At 39.5% G+C, this 20,891-nt stretch overlaps 1 protein-coding gene and 1 long non-coding RNA gene across 13 annotated transcripts in view; one reads left to right on the plus strand and one right to left on the minus strand.

Annotated features, from left to right (window-relative positions):
* Positions 1-20,891, minus strand: part of ADNP (activity dependent neuroprotector homeobox) — a 51,351-nt gene that overhangs the window by 28,210 nt on the left and 2,250 nt on the right. The window contains exons 2-10 of one of the 9 annotated variants that reach the window (XM_072944398.1): positions 20,186-20,285; positions 17,078-17,111; positions 15,406-15,482; positions 15,296-15,321; positions 13,143-13,238; positions 10,091-10,159; positions 6,356-6,470; positions 5,230-5,340; positions 3,352-3,959 (exon numbers count right to left, since the gene is read on the minus strand). In XM_072944398.1, the coding sequence (XP_072800499.1) occupies positions 5,236-5,340; positions 6,356-6,470; positions 10,091-10,159; positions 13,143-13,238; positions 15,296-15,321; positions 15,406-15,482; positions 17,078-17,111; positions 20,186-20,285 (622 nt within the window). In that variant the 3' untranslated portion in view covers positions 3,352-3,959; positions 5,230-5,235. Of the gene's footprint in view, positions 1-1,238; positions 1,645-3,351; positions 3,960-4,981; positions 5,341-6,355; positions 6,471-10,090; positions 10,160-13,142; positions 13,239-15,295; positions 15,322-15,405; positions 15,483-17,077; positions 17,112-20,185; positions 20,286-20,891 lie in introns of those variants that run through there. The other 8 variants (XM_072944397.1, XM_006206653.4, XM_072944389.1 and 5 more) reach the window with 8 other exon arrangements.
* Positions 1,421-6,206, plus strand: LOC140687460 (uncharacterized). 4 transcript variants are annotated; one of them, XR_012061813.1, is made up of 3 exons: positions 1,421-1,516; positions 1,842-1,916; positions 5,985-6,206. It is a non-coding gene; the product is annotated as an uncharacterized lncRNA (long non-coding RNA). The 4 variants fall into 4 exon arrangements; XR_012061812.1 differs by lacking the exon at positions 5,985-6,206 and adding an exon at positions 2,112-2,970; XR_012061811.1 differs by lacking the exon at positions 1,421-1,516 and having other exon boundaries at positions 1,698-1,916.

Here is a 20,891-nt window from a genome sequence, read left to right on the forward strand (position 1 = left end):
CTCCAACACTCATCGCCTTTAGCCGACTTGGCTGCGGTGCATTTTGGGTGGGGGCTGGTATTTTCTTCATGGCCATAAACCAGAAGCAACAATGCAGATTTATAAAGAAACTGTATCAAGCTACCCAGGAGATTTTTTTCTTTTTCATTTTGAAGGTTCAAGACCCTGGCACAAGAAGCATCAGGGAAAGGACTGGCTGTGTAGGGATGGACAGCATTAAAAAGGCAAACACAGGAACCAGTTTGATTCTTTTTCCCTTCTAAGCCTTTGTCTGAGAAATGGGGTTATGGCAAGAACTATCCAGAGGAATTGAGGAATGCAAGAACATCCAGAGGACTTAGTGTGGGCGTGTGTGTGGCTAAAAAGAATATTAGACCTTAGCGCCTGATCTTGGGCAGAAGAGGAAGAGAAGCAATCGCGCCTTTTCCAGCAGACAGGCATCCAGGTTGGGGGGGGAGGGGAAGGCAGGCTGGCAGCCCAGAGAAAAGAAGAGGTGAATAAAAGGGTGCTCAAAGAACTACTCCCCATTCATTGCACTAAAAAAAAAAAAAAATCTTTCGCAGCTTTCTGGATTTCCATTTTTTACCATCATACTGCAAAGTTGAGGCTCAGAATGCACCTAAGAGGTCGTGCTGACCAGGCAGCTGCGATTGAGAAAAAGGGGTGGTGGAAGAATCCGTGGTCAGGTCAGGAGGGGAGCTGGCATGTTGGGGAGGAAGGATTGCACAGGGGAGGCAAAGACTTTCACTCCATGCTATGCATGCTCCCCGCCCCCCAAAACTGTCCCCCCTCCCCCAGCTAAAGGTGGGTAGACCAGACAGAAGGCTCGTCCCAGGCACTGAGGTGTGCGTGGGGGGCTCGTTTGGGGGGCGAGGAAGGGATTAATTCCAAGGATGGGAGAAGCTCGGTTCTTGCTGGGGACGGGGTGGAGAGAGATGCCACTAGCGGCAAAGCTCGGGTGGCAAGGCTGGCTGCTGGCCTCCGCGGGCTCGCGGGGCGGGGAAGGGGGGTCGGGCTGCAGGAGGAGGCGCCCGAACCCCGGAGCAGAGCCCGGGTAGCGGTCCGCGCCTGGGCGGGCGGTCCGTCAGCATCGGAGTATGCAAAGGAGAGTGTGCGGTCGGAGGGCTGGCAATCTCAACAACAATGCGCCCGCGGGGCAGGCCGGCCAGAGCCGCGCGGGCCGAGGGTCAGGAGCAGGACCGGGCCGCGGGTCCGCGCGCGGCGGCCGCCGGGCTTACCTTGACTCGGCCTCGAGGCGCGCGCGGGGCCGGCGTGCTCGGGGGCCGGGCGGCGGCGGCGGCGGCGGGCGGATGGCGGCGGCACGGCGGTGGCGGCGGCGAGGGCGCGCCCGGGGCCTCGTCGCGCTCCGGCTCGGGGGCCTCGGCGGGCTCCGGCTCGCGCCGCGGCCGCGGCTGCTGCCGGGGGGCGCGGCGGGCGCAGCAGAGCGGCGGGCGGCGGCGGCGCGAGCGGCTCCCTCCAGTCCCCGCGCGGGCGGCGGCGGCAGCGTCGTCGAGCGGTGCAGACAAAGGAGGGGCGGAGGGAGGAGACGGAGGGTGTGGGAGAGGCGGCTTCACCGGCGCGGGCAGGCGGGCGGCGGCGGCCGCGCTCCTCTCGCTCCTCAGCAGCAGGGACCGAGAGAGGGAGCTGTATCTGAGGAGACGCCAAAATCCCCCTTAGCGCTGCCCGCGGGAGGGGGAGGGGGCACAAGATGGCGGCGGCCGGGGGGGGGGCGGGAGTTCAGTTCATAGATCCCGGCGGGCGGCGGAGGGGAGACCGGGCCGGCGGAGGCGGTGGCGGCAACGGGCGGGGGAGGGGGCTGATCCCGCGTCTCCCCTCGGCAGACAATACAAGCGCCTCGGAGCGAGTCCCCGAACCTGCCCTAGCCAAAATGGCGGCCGAGAAAGAGCGGAAGTGACGTAAGTACATCATTAGCATAAGAGGACTCATTGTCCAGCTAAGTGGGGGGGCAGTGGGGGGACAGTACCCCTGTCCCCCATATCCCCCAGAGACAACTCTTACTCCCACCTGTACTTGCACCTAACTTTTTCTGAGGGAGGGTGGCACCAGTAACCCCATCCCTGCCTAAGAGAAATTATATAATCCCCACTCAGGGGGAGTTCTCGCGAGAACCAAGATGATTTGCCATTGACCCACTAGGAGGCGCCGCGAATAATGGCCGCAGTGCGCTTCCATGGCCCGTGTGCAGGGCGGGCGCCTTCCTCTGGCCGCAGCGCCGGCGGCGGAGGCACAAGTAGCGGGCCGTAGCACACCCTGCACTCAGTCAGGTGGCCGTGCTGGGGATCCCTGCGCAGACCCAGCTGGGCCTGGACTACATCTGGCGGGAGGGGGCGTGCGGACAGCCCCGCGGCTCCACGTGCAGGGAAGCCCGCGCTCTCAAGGGCTGCGTAACAGCGGGAAGGGCTAGAACACCTGGCCGGTCATTCCTGAAGCCTCCTGCCCTAAATGAGGTGTGAGGGCCTCGTGCTTAACACACCGACTTGAGATGATGCTCGACCCCTTCCTGGTGGGGTGGGCTATTCAGTGGACAAGCCTGTGTTTTAGAGAATGCTGGCTGTTGCCCTGCGGCTGGACCTACTTCCAAGTCAATGATGGACACTTCTCTTTGGCCTGAAGAAAAACAAATGGGATCCCTAGCGTTTTGAGGCCATTGGCCTGGTGAAGCCGAAGGATGAGAAATGATGCTACCAAATGGGTCTCCATAAGAGCCTTAAAAACCACACTTAGACTATAGTCCCAACGACAGTCACTCTTAGTGCCCTCACAATTGGGACAGCCTAAGATAGCACGTGGACAGTTTACCTTTGTAAATTTAGGTCAACCTCAACCGACACATAATCTTCTCAACATTCTTGAATCCACCTTTTATAGTTCAGTGCATTTGAGTGTCTATCACTGGCCAAACATACTGGAAAGTAATAAATGTCAATTGTGAAGGATTAACCAAACCTATTAAGATGTGCTCTGTAAATACACTTATCTTTTGCTGTTTCTCTTAACTTTCAAGTTAAAATAGTCAAGCCATTCCTAACATCCCAAAAGAATTTCCAACTCAATTGAAAATACAAATTGAGGTCACATATAGCTCAATGTCTGATTCAGTTAGCAGGTATAACAAGCTGTTTTCTTTCATTCAACACAGTATTCCATTAATTTCTGAAATTGTGATTAAAATATATCTTTAAAAGTCAAAGCAGCATTTCAAGGGAAAACAATAGCTGGAAAAAGTTTAAAAGGGTGGTGCTGGGGAGGGGTACCCAAAACATTTGACTTAGAGAAACAAAGATGAATCTAATTACATGCTGCAGAAGACAAACAAGAACTAATACGAAATAAGCAAAATAATTTTATCTTAAGTTTAGTTTTCCTTAGATAGCTTAGATTTCATACAATGATAATACAAATACCAAGGGGAAACATCTGGATTTCATCCTTGGCCCCATTTACAAAGTAAAAAGGGATGCTGGATTCACATGTAAATATTTTTAAAAATTTTACAGTGTTTAAGTCACCACATTTACTAAAAAAAATGCATCTAAATTGTCCAGATTCGTTTCTAAATAACTTCCAAATGGTGAAAGTTTTCATTGCTCAAGTACTTTACAGTAAATGCTAATAGTGATAGTGTTGTAATGATTGTGGAAATAAGAACAAAAAAAGATTTAAAAAGCAACAAAAAGTATCTAGTGAGGTCTGGGAAAGCAATACTTCACACATGATTCTTTGAGGTACTTAATCTCTGCTCCACAGAGTTAACAATGAAAATTAAACTTTGGATTTAGATGAAAAATAATAGGATCTAAACACTCCAAAAAAGTATTGTATTTCTATTACGTTAGCATAAAACTAATTTTACATCAGTGGTGATGAATTTTCTGGTTCTTGATGAGAGAAGTCACTTCCCTCAGGAAGGTGGTCTGTGCTGGGTCAGCTGTATAGCTCTGCATGAAACAGAACAGAGGTCCTTACTGTGATGTGTCCTTTGGATTCAACTATGAGACTAGGCAATGGTCAAAATGACACCAAAGGTTTTATACTCTGGTATTCATTTTTGGTAGAATCTGTTAGAAATGCAAATGGAAATATCAGACTTTACATTTCTTTAGCAGTCAAATTAAGCCAGGAAAATGTAGTACTAGTAATACTGTTCACTGAGTAACTTAGAGATGCCTCTTTCTTTTACTTACAAAGGAAAGTCAACTTGATAGTCAGCTTATTTGCTCAAAGTGTATCTTACTCAAAAATAAAAGATATGCATGATCTAAAAGCTATGCTATAGTTAGAAACTGATCTTTTTTGAAATACCTACTTAGAGAAGGTAGGTAAACAGTATTTGTGCTGGCTTTATTGAACAACATAACCTGCATTTTAACTGGCAGAAGGGTTTTCTGAACAAACAGAAGAGCTATAAGGCGGGGATTTTTGTCATATTAGTAAAGATGTATGCTTTCCTGAAATAATATGAAAACAAATTATTTTGAGGCAAAAAAAATCTTTATATAGTTAAGATGTTTAAAAATTACCAGGCAGCTAACTTTATGCCTTAATGTCATCAGTATTTTTCTTACTGAAAGTTGTTACTGCTCAGAAGAGAAAAAAACAGCTATGCAATCAACTGCCGTTAAGTTGTTGCCAATTCACAATATGTATTTTATATACACTTGCCCTGACAGATGAAATGCTTCACCAACTCAACAGTTGCAAAAAAACCAAACTCTAAAACTGTGCTCTAAATGTATTATCTGGTTTAAGAAATTTTAGAAACACTTTTTAAAAAACGGGCAGAGGTGTGTATTTCTTTTTCAGTTCATAGTCATATATTTAATGAATATAATTAGCACTTCTCTTACTTCTGACATTAGGTATGAATCCAGAGCTACGAATCCAGTTTCTATAAAGAATATTTAAAAAATCTTTCCCATGTAAGGAATCCTGCATTCACATACTCTAATTAAAGCAGCAATATTTTATGCAAAAATCCCATATACATTTATTTATAGGTCTTAATACAGCAAAATATAAATAAAAACTGAGAACATTGCTCACTTTTCTAATTTAATTCGACAAAAGGAGTTTCTCTGGAAAAAAGATTTGCATGAAATCTACCTTACCTTATGATTTATGATCTAAGAGTACATTTTAGAAAAATCAGCAACCAGGCTTCTTTTATGTTTAAATTGAAATGAACATGATTAAGTGTAAATGAATAACCTTCTTTTATGTAGTAGCAAAGAGTGTCAATAATCCTTTCAAGAAAGAGACTATTTCATTTCCTCCCAACTTGGATTCACCATAAACTCGGTCCACAAATGATATTGGAACCTAGTTAAAAAAATATATGTTAAGTCAGTCTCCAAAAACCAGTAGAAAGGAAACACAGCAGGTATACAACAATTACTAACATAAGGGAAACAAGATTAGTCCTCTGTTAGCAAGTCCTCCCAGGTAATTCGAAACTAGGGAATTGTTACAGTAATTGTGTGCACCTCCCAAGTTTTAAAAATCGACTGGGACATGGTGCTGTACACCACAGAGTGACACACTGTAACTGACTGTACTTCAATTTAAAAAAATAAATAAATAATAAAAAAGTATACATGCATTTTATTTTCTGTAAATAGGTCCTATGAACCAAATCTACAACTGTTTCGAAAAGCATTGATCCTGAATATTGGGTTGCTTTAATCAAGCTTCAAGGAGAAAGTATACTCAAAAAGTAAAATGGCCTTACACCAATTTTTTTCAGTAGTCCGTCAAATTGAGCTGTCACTGTTTTAAAAATCTTGTAACATCCACGAGAGAAGTAGCATCCTACTTAGCTATTTCTTGCTCTGAATCAGACTATCGGTGTTAAAAAAGGATAGTCTGTTAAATAAGGAGAGTCTTCCCTAAGAGCTTACTAGCTAGCTGTAAATATTAACAAACCTCCTCTGCTCCCCTAATTCCTGCCTTTTTCATTTACTCAGAGGCAACTGGCAGATGAGAGGAGTCATCATTCTTTTTTAAGTAGAGTGGCTGCTGGCTGAGGCAAGGGGAAAAGCAGCAGATTGACTCATCTCATAATGCGGAGTGGTCAGAATAAAGGGCAAGGATGAAGAGGACACCACTAACTTTTATTTATTTAAAAGGGAATGCTGCCTTCTGTTAATGTTTTAAATCTTAAGTCAAATATATTAATTTGAAAGGAATGTGAACTTTCATCCTTTTGCATGGACATTCTAAACACCGGGAAGCCTTCCACACTTACTTAGTAGTTAATGAAAGTTAACCCTTTTATTATAAATAGCCTAAACCTTATTGTTTCTTTACGAGGAATACAACATACTATTTACCATACCTCACCAATAGTATAATTCAGCTGTCTTGCCCGAACAATCATCTCCATCTGGAAGACGTAGCCTTTAGAAACACATTTTTCTATTAATTTCTGTAAAACTTCTTTCCGGTATAACCTATAAGAAATTAAAATATATATGAACACCTGGATAAATACACTTGCCTACATGTTTCCTGACCTTTCAAAAAGTTCCCTAGTATTTGTAAAATCTAAAACTTTCACTAGCCTTTTGCATACTAAAAAGTTCTCCCAGTTAATGATTATGATATATTTGTCCTGAACTGGAAAGGTCATAAAAATATTCAGTAAATAATTTACAATAATTTTGAAAATGAATTACTAGTATCTTTTAGAGAATAATTTTCCTATCATACTATCAGAAATTATAAAAATATGGTAAGGTAAATCATGTGAAGCAAAACCTCCTGTTGTTGGTAGTTTAAAATTTTTTCTCAAATTTATTTTTAAAGTGGAAAAAGGAGAAACTGTTTCAAATACTGGAATAGCAGAGTTGACAGATGATGCAGCAACAATATAAACTAGGTAACAAGAAAGATGTAATTAACTGGTAATTCCTCAAAAATGTCTATGAAGAGTTTCTATTTCCTGAAATCTACTAAATAAATTCCTCAGGATAAACTAAGTAGGATAATAAACTAAGTCCTTCCAGGATGAACCCTGGTAAGCTAGGTTAAGACAGGAACTAGGCACTACAGGATCGAGACCACGCTGGTGGGAATCAGCTTTTACCAACTGAGGTCACAGTTAGACACTCAGGATGGGCGAATGCACATCTAACTTCAGATGGATTGCAGGCCAAAGGCAGAGCTCGTCAGATTTACAAAGAGAGACAGGAGCTGGGAAGTCCTGTGGGTGAACCCAATCACTTTCTTCAGGAGCTCCCCGTTTTCAAAATTACTGAGGTTAAAAAAACAGAAGTCTCAGTGAGTAGGAAGGGAGCAATTTCTAACTCTTTTTTGTTGCTGTCTTTATTTCTGAGAAAGCTAGGAGAGGCAGTTCAGCATAACTTTGCTCTTCTGGCAACTAGGGCCACCTGGATCTACAATGCCAGAGGGCTTTATACCTGGAACCCACATTTTTCCCCTCAGGCTTCCTTTAAGGTTACCCCACCTTTTGGTTTTTCAAGCTTTTAAGTGGATATAAGATGACAGAAAGCACAATCCTTGGAGGAACCCGAGAGGAATTAGTTTATGCCCTCTTCTACCCACACAGTTGCCATAAGAATTCAAAGAAAAAGTATGGAATAAGTCTGAAGCAAGGAGAATTTGGTGGTAGTAACATTCATTCAATAACAAGTATGTATTGAGCAATCTACTGTGTTTCAGGCACCTTTTTATGTTTTCAAGTTTTATCAGTAGACACTAAATAAAGATGTATGCCAATGATGCCAAATTAATGCAGTGTTCTGGGATTATGGGAAGGACTATGACTGTGGTAGGATGATGTTTCAGCGATACCTCTTAAACTGGGATTAGGATGTGGATTCTTCCCCTTTAAGAGTCACTTTATTCCTTTAAGAGTTGTTTTGTAATACATTTCTCTTCATTGCTAACCCATCTCCTTCACCACAATATCTTTAAAACTATGCCTAATGATCAAAAATTATATACAAGAAGCTGTATGAGCAAATAAATAGGATACCTAGGATCCAAGTGGTCTTTGCGATTAAATGGCTTTACATCAGAAACTGCAGTCTTTTGGGGATTCCTTTTATTCTGTAAAAGGCACATGCCTCCTAAATCTAGGGATCTAATGACAATGAAATTAATCTATTGAGAAGTTGAACTTTAATGCGTGTGTTTAATAAATCACTACTCTTATGAAGAGACGATGAGTTTTAACTATTTAAAAAACAGTGGAATCCAGAGTCTCACTTTCATGTGTGGCTGCTCTGTTATTTTCACAGAATATTCCCAATCACTGATCTCACTACATGAAATCAGAGCTCCCGGGCCATCCTCCATCCTCTAATCTCTACATGGTTCTAGTGGCAGTGAAGCACCTCCACCCCATCACAGTCCCTACGTGTTCTTTCCCACAGCACAATCCCTACGTGATGCTGCATATATTTTATGTAGTTGTCTCATGTCATTAGATGTGTAAATCCATGAGGACAGAGACTCTGACTCTTGTTCAATGCTTGGCACACAGTAGGCACTCAATAAATACTGGATGAATGTAAGACCAACCACCTTGCTCACTTACCACAGATGCTCAAACCTTGCCCTCACAGATGTGGATAGGATGCAGCTTCCAAAAGGTGAAGGGGCCCTGTTGCGAAGTAACTAGGGGAACCAGGCCCAAAGCAAAGCCCCTGTCCCCACAGCCCACGGAGCTACCCGGGATTTTCACTCAGAATCATCACACCTATGGCCTGTGATGTCCACAGTGGCCTCTCTCTCTGCACAGATACTCTGTGAGGGCCACTATTCTTCATATTGTTGCGTCATGGAAGTCAGAGATCTTTATCAGACAACACGATTCGTTCGCCTTCAAGTGTGGAACTGAAGGGATGTATTTCTGGATCTTTTGTATATTAAATTCTAGTTTTGAAACAATTTACATTTTAATTCTAGAGAGGCTTCATTTTCATTATCTGACCTCTAATTTGTGATGGCTCCTCTCTTCACTTTCGACTGTCTCTGAACTGCTTTTTAGCAGCTGCACTAAAGGTACTAGGTTAGTTCAACAGCCAGCTCCTAATTTGTATGTTAGTGTGTTCTAGTGAAGGATGAAGAGTCAACATTATTTAATGGATAGAAGCAAATATCAAGTAATATAAAGTACTAACTAATACATGGGGTCTGGGCCTTAAAGTAAATGAACAGACATTTTACAATTTCAGAGATAAAAAATCTGGCAGTCACTTGGCATGGCCAAACAACAGTTCATCTACTATAGCAAGTCTAAAATTATACACATATATACACCTGGAAGCAAAAAAACCCCCGGGACCAAGCAGGAGGCTTCGCTCCAATTAAACAAGATATTCTTTATATTAAAAAAATATGGATTACCAGGGGGGTAGAGGGTGGGAAGGGATAGACTGGGATTTCAAAAGTGTAGAATAGATAAACAAGATTACACTGTATAGCATAGGGAAATATACACAAAATGTTATGATAAATCACAGAGAAAAAAATGTGACAATGAGTGTGTATATGTCCATGAATGACTGAAAAATTGTGCTGAACACTGGAATTTGACACAACATTGTAAAATGATTATAAATCAATAAAAAATGTTAAAAAATATGGAGAATAAGGTAACTGAAAAAGCTGTACATAAATATTAAAGATTTTAAGCTTTTCTGTGGACAATGCTATTATAAATATTCATATAAACCACAATTACTGAAAGAGGTGCTGTTTTGGGAGCACGTTACCAGTGACAGCAATGTTCTGAATGAGCAGTTAGGGGTCACCCTGGGCCCGGGCGCCCCAGGGGCTGGGCAGTAATACTAACATTAATACCAATGTTGACAAGCACACTAACCTGTCTTCAAGGCTCTTTAAAAAAGTACACTATTTTTCCTTAAGAAGATGCTTAAGCATCATTAATAGCTAAGGAACTTCAGTCTGCCTTTTAGTGTTCCAGAACAAAAACGGTAGAAATGAAAAGTACTTCTTTAAGATAAGACAGTATAAACAGCAAAAAATTTAGGCAAGAAGTTGTTAAGTATACAAAATATAAAATTACAAGTTTTCATTGTACCTGAAACTTCCTGTTAAATCAGATGCTCCTGGTCTCAGCAAAACCTGAGTTATAAAATTGGCCCCACGGCTGTCAAATAAAACAGATTTTCTCTATAAAATATGATTTATAAACAAGAGAAATACATCTAAGAGCAGAGTGCTAAAAATGCTACATTAATTTTATAAATGCAACACCATTTCACAGAAATGTTAATTCTGTGCAACAAAGATTTTTTAGTCAGTGAAAGGAGATCTGATAGTATTCATTTTTCAGAAAATAAAGATTTTTACTCTTTGAATGTGACATTTAGAGGTGACCTATAAAGCAATCATTCATCCAGACTTCAGGTTAAAATGATAATAGATGTTTAACTTGCATATTTGCTAAGTCAAGATTTAGAATCACAGACATCTGTCAGACAGCAAAAGCGGTCTATCAGGGATATGGAGTTTTCTTTTCAGATTCTAATCAACAAGGGATGGCAGTCTCCAACAGGTCAATTTGCATAAAAATGGCAGCTTTTTTTTTTTTTAAGGAGTGCAAGTGGGAGAGGGTTTTGGTTTTTGGCAATCTCTGGAAATTGATCAAAGTTTCCATTCCAAGTCCGTCTTAGTTGGTTTGGGCTGCTATAACAAAATAACCATAAACTGTATGGCTTAACCAACAGATACTTAATTCCCACAATTCTAGAGGCTGAAAAGTCCATCATCAAGGTGCTGCAGCCTTGGTTCCTTGTGAGGACCCTATTCTTGGCTGTGTGCTCACAAGGAGGGGTGGAGAGGATGGGGGTAGGAAGAGAAAGGCCAAGCTGGGGTTTCTTTTTGAAAGGGCACTAATTCCACCATGAGTCCCCCACATTAAGGAACCCCTCTAAACCTAATTACCTCCCAAAGACCCCACTTCCAAATACCAACACTCTGGGGGTAGGGTACTTTAACACATTAGCAGAAATATTCAGTCCATAACAATGACTTTAGGGTTTGTGCTTCAAACACAAGGAAGTATCAATCAATTACAGACTATTACTGACTAATAGGTATTACTACATTTCAAAAAGATGTGAAATACACTTGGAAAAAGAGACTTTGACACTGCAGCTGTTTTAGTGTGCTCGGATTCAGGAAAAAAAAAATAGTTTTTTGGGGGGTGGGTGGGAGCAGCCTGGAGAGAACAGATTCTTTCCAAAGTCAGGATGACCATCCCTAGAAGAGATTATTTTTATACAAATAACCTGGTGAGAGATAACAGCTGGGATTAATGGCTAACAAAAACAATTCAATTTGTTTCTAATAGCTACAAAAAATTCCACAATATACTTTACCCCCAAAATGGGTTCAATCAAAGGAATGCTGAATGTGTGTGTGTGTGTGTGTATATATATATGTATATGTATATATGTGTGTGTGTATATGTGTGTGTGTGTGTGTACATCTATTCAAGGTAATGCATTTTTAAATTGGGGTCTATGACACAAACAATTCAATATACCTAAATGATCCAACTAAAAGTTGTAAACTGCACAAGAAAGGAAGGGCAAATAGGGAGAAGTTGTGGATAATTTTCTGCCTACATGACTCCAATGTTTAGCAGGACTGAAAACTACTGTTTTAACCTTCATTTCACTGAAGACTGAGGCTCTTACAGGTTTTAAATGACTTGCCCAAGGTTTCACAGTTAAGAGGCAAAAACTGATATTAACAAAACCTTCAACAGGAATGAAGTGGGTGATAAAAATACTACTAGTAAACGTTTGTATAAAGTGATGTTGTTACACAAAAAGCAGCAAGCTATATAGACCCTTTAGTGATGAAAACATATCTTCCTAAACCTTGAAAAGATGGCACAGATTAATGGTCAAAAGCTCTGCAGGTCTTCCCATCACAGGTTTCTATTTCCCCGCTCCTCAACGACGGGCTTGCTTTGACCGAAAGCTAGTGCTGGGTTAGCCCCAGAGCCTAGAGCTCAAGAGGCCTTGCCCCTGTAGCCTTGGCACTGCTGGGTGCTGCCCTCATAAGAGGCTATGTAAGGAAGCTGATCTAGCTTCCCAGGTGAGCAGCTACACGCAGGAGAACTGAGATGGCCCAGCCAACAACCAGCACCAAGTGCTGAATGTATAATTGAGGCCATCTTGGAGCTCCCCACACAGCTGACTCTCCAGCTGAAGAACACTGCATAAATGAGTCTGGGGGACATCAGCAGAGGAACCACTAGCCAAATAAAAGAAATGTAAGAAATAATAAATTGTTTTAAGTCACTCAGCTTTGGGATGGCCTATTATATCATCAATAGAAAACTGAAACAGTTTGTTTCTGTTTTTTGGGGGTAATTAGATTTGTTTGTTTATTTTTAGAGGAGATACTGGGGACTGAACCCAGGACCTTGTGCATGCTAGGCATGTGCTCCAGCGCTTGAGCTATATCCTCCCCACTCCCTGAAACAGTCTGTTTTATTCCCATTTTCTCATGAGGAAAACAAAGCGTAGAAAAGGTGAAATATGCAAGGTGACACAGGTAATTAAATGACATGGTCAGGATTTTAATCCAGGTCTGACTCCAAAGCCCCACTACTTATACTGCTCAGTAAAAGCTGAAATCATGAAGATTCCTACTTATTAAAAATACATATGGAAGGTGGGTGAGGGGTACAGCTCAGCAGCAGAGTGTGCTCGGCACGCATGAGGTCCTGGGGACGATTCCTAGTGCCTCCATTAAGGAAAAAATAATGTATACGTATATATGGAAAGAATTATTTATTTAGTCCAAAAGTATAGATGAATAGTTCACTTAAATCAACGTTGAAAGTCCAGTAGAATAAATTTTGCTGAAATAGACCATTGCTACCAAAGACTCAAAGGTTTCTGCAGATTCTTTCTAAGTGAAAAATACCCAAAGTAAAGCACTCTGATCACAGGGAAACTGTAGGTGAGAGGCCATCTGGGAACATTCATTGGCAGTTTCAATCTGATCCCACAAATCGCAAGACAGCATGGTAATTTACCCCAAATACCTGTTATAAACATACTTCTAGTAGCTATGTCAAAAAGAGAGAAATCATAAGCACGTATATATACCTGATTATCTTTCTTTTCAAATCCCAGCCATATACACCTCCATTGCCTTTGTAGCGAGTTCCAGAGACAATGTCAAAATTACCCTCCTTTTGCTTCCTATGGAAAAAAATTAGCTGTCAATTAGGAAAACTACTGAGCTTTAATAGTTATTCCCATGAGCTACAAAAACAGAACTTTTAAGACTTGCACAGAAAAAACAATGCCAAGAAAATAGATGAGCCATACTGCTGAGAAATATTTCAAAGTGTAAGGTTTTCAAATTTGATTCTTTTTTTCCTTCATTCTTAAAACTACAAAATAGTACCATCTGCTGACCGTATCACGTGAAACCATCCTAAAACGTAATAAAATGATAAATTTTCCCAATCCCCCCTCGACTCTCTTTTCTTGGCCCCCTGAGTAAACAATGCTAAACAGCCTGGTACCCTCCAGACCTTTCTCTGTGTTTACTAAAAGGGTAACTCAAAGCCATATACGTTCCAGAGTTTTTGACTGTTTTTACAAAACTGGAATTTAAAAAACTATACTTTGCAACTTTATTTTTATCAGTTAACACTACCCATCATGGAATCATGGATACCTCTACAGGTCAACAGAGAATTTTCCCGTTCTTCTTAATAGGTGCAAAAACTTTCCATAGAATATTGAACCCACCTATCCTAATGCTGTTTCCATGGTGAGCGTCCCCACTCTCAACAACCTAACCACAATGAATGGTGCTACAACGTTCTGAGAGATGTGTATTCTGGCGCTTACACTACCCAAGTGGAGCGTAACAGAATTGCCAAAACAAAACTTATGAGTATTTTTAATTCTAATAGATATCACCAGAAATTACTTTCCAAATAGGCTGTAACAACGTCTACTTCCTCCAGCAATATTTCAGTGTGTCCTTTTCCTATCACCTTATTGGACCTACATGTATTGCTCAATAGATTTTTAAGTTTGAAAAACTAGTGGATAGTAAAATAGTAACATGTGGTCATTTTAATTTCATTTTCTTGATTATATCCCAGGGTGAATATCTTCTCTTAGGTTTATTAGCCATTTGGATTTTTGTACATATGGCCTGTTTGTATCTTTCACCCATTTTCTACTCAACTGGTTCCACTGCTTTATCAGGTCAAGGGGGCTTTTGTGTACTGGAGATATAAACAGAGAAGGTATCCCTGAGGTAACTATGCAGAGATCAAAGGATGAGAAATGGCCATTAAGGAGCAGTGAAAGAGCACTTCAGACAAAGGGGAGAGGCACAAGATGAGCTCAGAATGGGAGGGGTCACTGCACAGAATGGTTTGGAAAGGAATATGGATTTTTCCCCATGTGTTAATAGGAATAATTGAGTGACATGATTTGACTTTGTCTCTGTGTATTTAGCTTTATGTACATTCAGAACAGCTTCCAAATTCTTACTCTGAGAAGTCTCATGGTCTCTTGGGTTTTCTAAATACACAATTACATCACCTGCAAATAAATATAATTTTGAATCCTTTACCAATATTTATACCAAATTCTTGTATTACAACATTACTTAAAATCTCCAAGTTTAATGACAGCTAGTATGCCTATACTGATGAGTTTATTGGAAATGATTCCACATTTTATCATTTAATAAGATCTCTGTGTTAGGACTGAATTGTCTTTATTATGTTTAAGTGGTTTCTTTCTATTTCTACATTAAAATGTTTATTAAAAATGGCTAGTGTATTTTATCAAGTATCTTTTAGCATCTATAGACTTAATCACACTACTTTCTCTGTTAATGTGATAAGTAAGTTCTTTGGATGGATTCCTAACAAATCATTCTGGTATTCCTGGAACAAACCCCCTCTGTTCATGGTGTTTTACCCTTATGATGCAGCGCTTAATTCCATTTAACAGGGAAGTTGCCTTCCATCTTTTGCAGTAGTCTAGAAGAATTTAGATAACAAAGGAATTATCCACTGATTAGTTCCCTCGGGGCTCCTAAAAGACATCATTTAGTTACAAATATTCACAAATCTCAAATCCATGTTGGTTTTACTTTTGAAAGAAACTTAAAATACCATGTGCACTTTAAAGGAATAATAAAAAATGAAAATAAATCCAAAATCAATATAAGATATAAGACAAAGATTTGAATCATAGTTCTTTCAAATATTAGAAATACCTACCTAATGAATTCAGGAATAAATTTTGGCTGAAATTTAGAAAGAATAAACAGTAGGTCAGTAAAACAGGCTAAGACTATAATAAATAGCTAATAAAGAAATATACCACTTACATGGTGTGAGAGATCAGCATCCATAATAATTATGTAGTTTCCTGTGGCATGTTTCATTCCATGAATATATGCAGTTCCTAAAAATGAAAATATGTATATCCATTAAAGAAAGTTACCAGAAATACTTAGATATACATCTGAACGGGCAAGAAATGGCTAAGCATTTCTGAAAAGCATACATTAGTCCTCTAAAGTTGATACTGAACTATTAACTAAATGCTGTTTATTCTCCATCAAAAACATTTCTCAATTTCATTCTTTCATTCAGTCTCCAACTTCACCTTAGTCCCGGGCACCATCTTCTGATACTTGGATCCCTACTTAACCAGTCTCCCTGCTTCTGCTCCTCCCATCACTCTTGTCCACAAAAGCTACCCAGTGAGGATCTCCTACACTGTAAGTCTAGTACACTAGAGTCCTGTTCTGGTATCTGGGGCCAAAGGCGCAGCTAGCAATTACTCAGCCACCCTTGTAACTAAAAGTTCCTCAGGGACTTGGCAGTTAAGGGTCACTGGTCAGGAGCAGGATACAGGGATCCCTGTGTTCTCTAGCCCCAAACCACTACACTATCTTATTAGCAAAGCTGAACTCTTCTAACTTCTTTTGTTAAGAAGTGACCATCCTCACCTTTTTAGATTTCCACTGACAGGTCAGTAATTCTTGGTGGCTTTCATGGCAGTTCAAGATTATTTCAACCCCAAAGAACATTCTGGATTCAGATATTCAGAACATTTGATCATGCCATGAAACTGAGGGTCTTCAGGACAGCAGGTAATCAATTTTTAACTACTGTGCTTCCTCCATGCCCCCTAACTTTTCAGTAAAATTATACCACTTTTCAACATAAAGCAACTGTGAACAATAAAAATAAAAGCATTCAAGATTTTCATCTCAGAATGACTAAGCTTATCTGTGATTTTCTATAGCTCTTTACATTTAAAAGCTGAAGAAGCTTCCTTCTTTAAAAAAGTTTTAAACCTTTTAAACCTTTTAAAAACTTACAACTTAAAGAAATGTTCAAAAGCTTATGCTGAGGCAGTGTGCTGGTCCAAGACGTTTGCCCTTAGATCCCTTCTCTGCTCTATACCAAGGGTACTATATTTCCCAGGTTCTCTTGTCAACTGGTTTCCAAACAGCTTTGGGGGGCACAAGGGGAAGGAAGATTTCGAGCAGAGAGAAGGGGAAAAGTTTAAGTGTCCTCCCTTTCTCACTCTGCCTCCCAGCATTGACTGGATTTCCTCCATGGCTCCCGCTTCTGACAGGTATCCCTGACTTCATCATCCTAGCTCTTCTGGGCAGTCCAGGTTCCCGGCTCAAAAAAACACCATATGCTTTGTTGCTCTAGCCCATGAGTAGTAGTGACCTCTAGCTTCTACTAATCTCTGAGTAGCCTCACTGTTTCATTTGGCTTCTCAGCAACTCCTTCACCTATGTAACCAGATTCTCTGTATTAAATTCCCTATACTGAAAGACTTACAGTGGTTTCTGTTTTCCAAAGTGGGCCTTGACTGATACAGGCAACTCAAGTTAAACCATTTGAATGTTATTAAGATCATTAAAAACCATCACAAGAGGTCACCGTATTCTGGGCCTGTCCCAAACTGGGAAAATATACACTGGATAATCTTATCCAGGCAAGGAGCAGGTATGAGGGTTGAGAAGTTCTACTTACCTAGTCCCAACTTTTTCTCCCGTGGTCTTAGAAGCTATAAGAATAAGAAATGGCATTTTAACACAAATAATCAAAAATCTGACTAATAAAAACTCTTTTCTAATAAGTGCCCACTTATTTTAACATAAATACAGTTGTATTTATTAGAACTTAAAGCAGAGTACATTTAATATTTTTTGCCAAAGTAAAAAAAGTTCAGTAACAAATCAAATAATTTAATAGCTTTTAAGGAAAATTGATACTCTTTCACTCAAACCCCAAAAAACTTTTGTTTCCTGGTGCTACCCACCAGAAAATAGGATGTTTTTATGTTTATTTACTTGATTTATCATTTTAAGCAGTATCTATTGATTCCTTCCTAGGAAAACTGAGGATTTAACTCACTTACTCTATACCTTTTGGAATATTTGATAGCCATGCTTGTTTTCTCAAGTCCCTCTGTGACTTTAAATGTTGGTATCATTCCATCCACTTATCTTGACTTTATGTTTGGATGACCTCATCCTACTCTCTACTGGCCCAATGATATGACTTCAGGGTTATATTCCTAGTATGATTAAATTATCTTTCCTTACAGTTTGTCGATTAGTCTTTCTACACTTTTTGCTTCATATATAAACCCTCATTTAGTTTAGTTTTTTCCTTTTTCCTGTACATTTTTGGAAAAGAAGAATGCCAAGGTTTTGACTCTTAAGTTTCTGAGGTACAGGGCTCAGGCAGACTCATTACCAAGCATTTCTTGACCCCCTTCTGCACTTGCCAGCATGTAAGCAGGTTACTTCAGACTGCAAATCTCTATACAAAGCATTTTCAGTTTAATTTAAGCAGGACAGATTTTTTTTTAACTACATGCAAGCTGCTGTAGATCTAGGGGAAGACCAAGATGGTAAAATACATTCCTACTCAATGAGCTCTTATATAGAGAACTAGACAATCAATCATCTATAATAATTACAATTCACTGAACAAAATCAAACAAGATATGTCAGGTTTTATTCAATTTTGGGCTTGACAGTTACTGACAAAATACTGACCTCATCTGGTATCTGCCCCCCAAAAGCAAATCCTTTAAAATTCATCTTAGATTTTCTATAACCCTACTTTCAGACAAAAATTTTTTCCAAACAAGACAATTTTGTTATTTATAATTTTCAGAATATTCAAAACATAAACCACGTTACACAGATAACTATGGGGCCGTTAAAAGAATAAGGTTATTTGGTGGCAAGTTATCTTCCTTAGCTTTTTTCTGAAATATTCCTTTCAGCCAGTTTGAAAGGCTAGCTAACAATGCATCTGTGCTGAATATTTTATCTGAGGTATTATAAGATGATTCCTAAATTTTCTTCAACCTTTTCCCCAACTAAACATACGTTTGTCAACTAAAATGCAAGTAAGTGCCATCTCTGGCATAGCTTGTTACTAAGGGAAAAAAAGTAATTTTCTAGTTTAAATGATCTAAAAGCGATACAATAATGAATAGGGAAATTCCCCGGTACTACACAGAAATCATGACAGTGAATGCTATTTTTTTCCCCTCATTATTTTAAATTTTATTGGATTGATGGGAAAAATGGAACTCTCAGTTGAGGTTGTTTTATAATTTGACAAGGTCAATTCAGTAGGTATTTCTAAAGATCAATCAATCAGTCACACCTTAAGGCTGAGGTTCTATGACAAAAGTCTTCAAAATATTGTCAGGTTGATATTCCCAGATTAAATGAAAGTGCATAATGAGAGTATTCTATACATAATAAATGTGAATCAGTGGCATTGGCCCAGAACTTCTAAAAGAAAAACTGAGGAAAAACTGAGAAAAACTGAGTGTTAGCCAAAACCTAGCATTATTGGAAGCCACTGCTAGAAGGATAAAAATCTAAGTTTTTACCACCTCTTGTACACCTGGATTGGAGGTGTGATAGTTATGAGACAGACAGAAAGAACCTCTAGTACAGAATAGATTTACTGTGTATATAAGAGTAACACATTTCCTTTAAACACTTCCCACCAACTAAGATCTCCTCCAACTGCATAGAAAATTATTTCATTATTGGGATTAATCAAGACCCAGAGACTATATTTTACGATGCTTAACTGCCGTTCCTTGAAATGCAAATATCAATAAAGGTTCTCCAAGAGACTTCTTTATACCAGTAACAGATGGCTCTCCATTGGGAGGAGAGGATAATTTTGCCCACAAAGGGATATTTGATGATATCCAGAGATTTTTCTGGTTGCCACACTGGGGAAGGGGGTTGCTACTGCATCTCACTGGTAGAGTCAAGGGATGTTGCAAAATATCCTGTAACATACACGACAGTCCCCCACAGCAAGGACTTATCAGGTCCCAATGTCAGTAATGCTAAGATTGAGAAATTCTGGTCTATACAAATTACAAAATACCAAATGTCTGGAATATGTTTTCTACTTAAATTTGGACTTAATTGTATGTTTTTGACACAAGAATTAACTAAAGTTGAGCTCACAAGTATGCTCAAATTATTTATAAAGCCAAACCAGTGATCAAAAATAAAAATTATGAAGCCATTATAAAATGAACTCCACATCTGCCTAAGTTACTCCTGTAGAAGAACAACAGGCTTTAAGGTACAGTGGGAAAATCTAAAGTTTAAGGCTCAGAAGGTCGATCTATTTCCACAAGACTGTTGTACAGAAAAGTAAAAATGCCAAGTGCTCTCAGTCACCTTTTCCAGCTACAAGCTGTTAGCTGCAGGTCGTATTCACTACTAAAAGTAGGAAAATGCCTAGAGAAAGGGGGCAAGAAAGATCAAGACACACTAATTGCAACCTAGTGAATTGACAAGGAATATTATAGGACCATCACGCTTTAATTTTGCCCTTCAAGAAAACTGATGTGCAGAGTCAGACATAAAGTTCATCCAAAGGCTATTTTGCTGTAAACTTACCATTGACACATCATATTAAAGATATGTAAAACCTCAAGCACTATGAAAATGCATCTAAATCCCAACCTGTACATTCCTCTTTATCCTTCCAGTTTCTAGACAAAGAAGAATTTGCGCATTGTTTATTCATCATCTCTCCCCTATATAAACAGAACTGATACGATGGAGAAAAATGACTTACAATTTTGTCTGACCCATAGATCTTCTCCAGTTGTTCAGCAACATCCCTTGTTCCATCTGGACTTCCATCATCTATGATTATAATTTCATAGTTGATGCCACTAAAATAAAAAAAAATTAAATCTGTATTGCTTGGAGACAGTATTCTCAAATTAGAAAATAATTTTAAAATCACTATCCGTTCCCCAACATAAGTGGAAATGTATTGTCATATTAATCACCAAGGAAAACTTCAATTACCAAATGAAATAAATGTCAGATATTTAGTATGCCACCTCTAAACTCAGCATGTTGCTAGGATTAGGTGAGATGTTAAAAAAAGTTCTCACACAGAAAACACACTCTTTAGTTTAAAAAAAAGTCTATGATTCTATGATAGGATATCATATGAAACGTTATTTACCCACTTGGGAAATGGAATTGTGCAACCTTAATATCAAATCTTAGTTACAAAAAATTATTTCAAAAGTATATTTAAAAGACATCAAGTCAACTAAGTAGCTCTGGGTGATTATTCTTTCTAATTTAATCCAAATAGATTTAAATAATATAATTAGAATCAATCTGATTTAATCTCACCCTTAAAAAACCCATTTTAGAATGGTGACAATCTTTTACACCACTATTTCTCCCCCCACATCCTCTTAAAGAGGACAATCTTTCAGTTAACTTTATTGGGAAACTTAAGGGAAGAGAAAAGGAGGTAC

The sequence above is a fragment of the Vicugna pacos genome, chromosome 19, assembly GCF_048564905.1.
Source record: "Vicugna pacos chromosome 19, VicPac4, whole genome shotgun sequence".
Taxonomy (NCBI): domain Eukaryota; kingdom Metazoa; phylum Chordata; class Mammalia; order Artiodactyla; family Camelidae; genus Vicugna; species Vicugna pacos.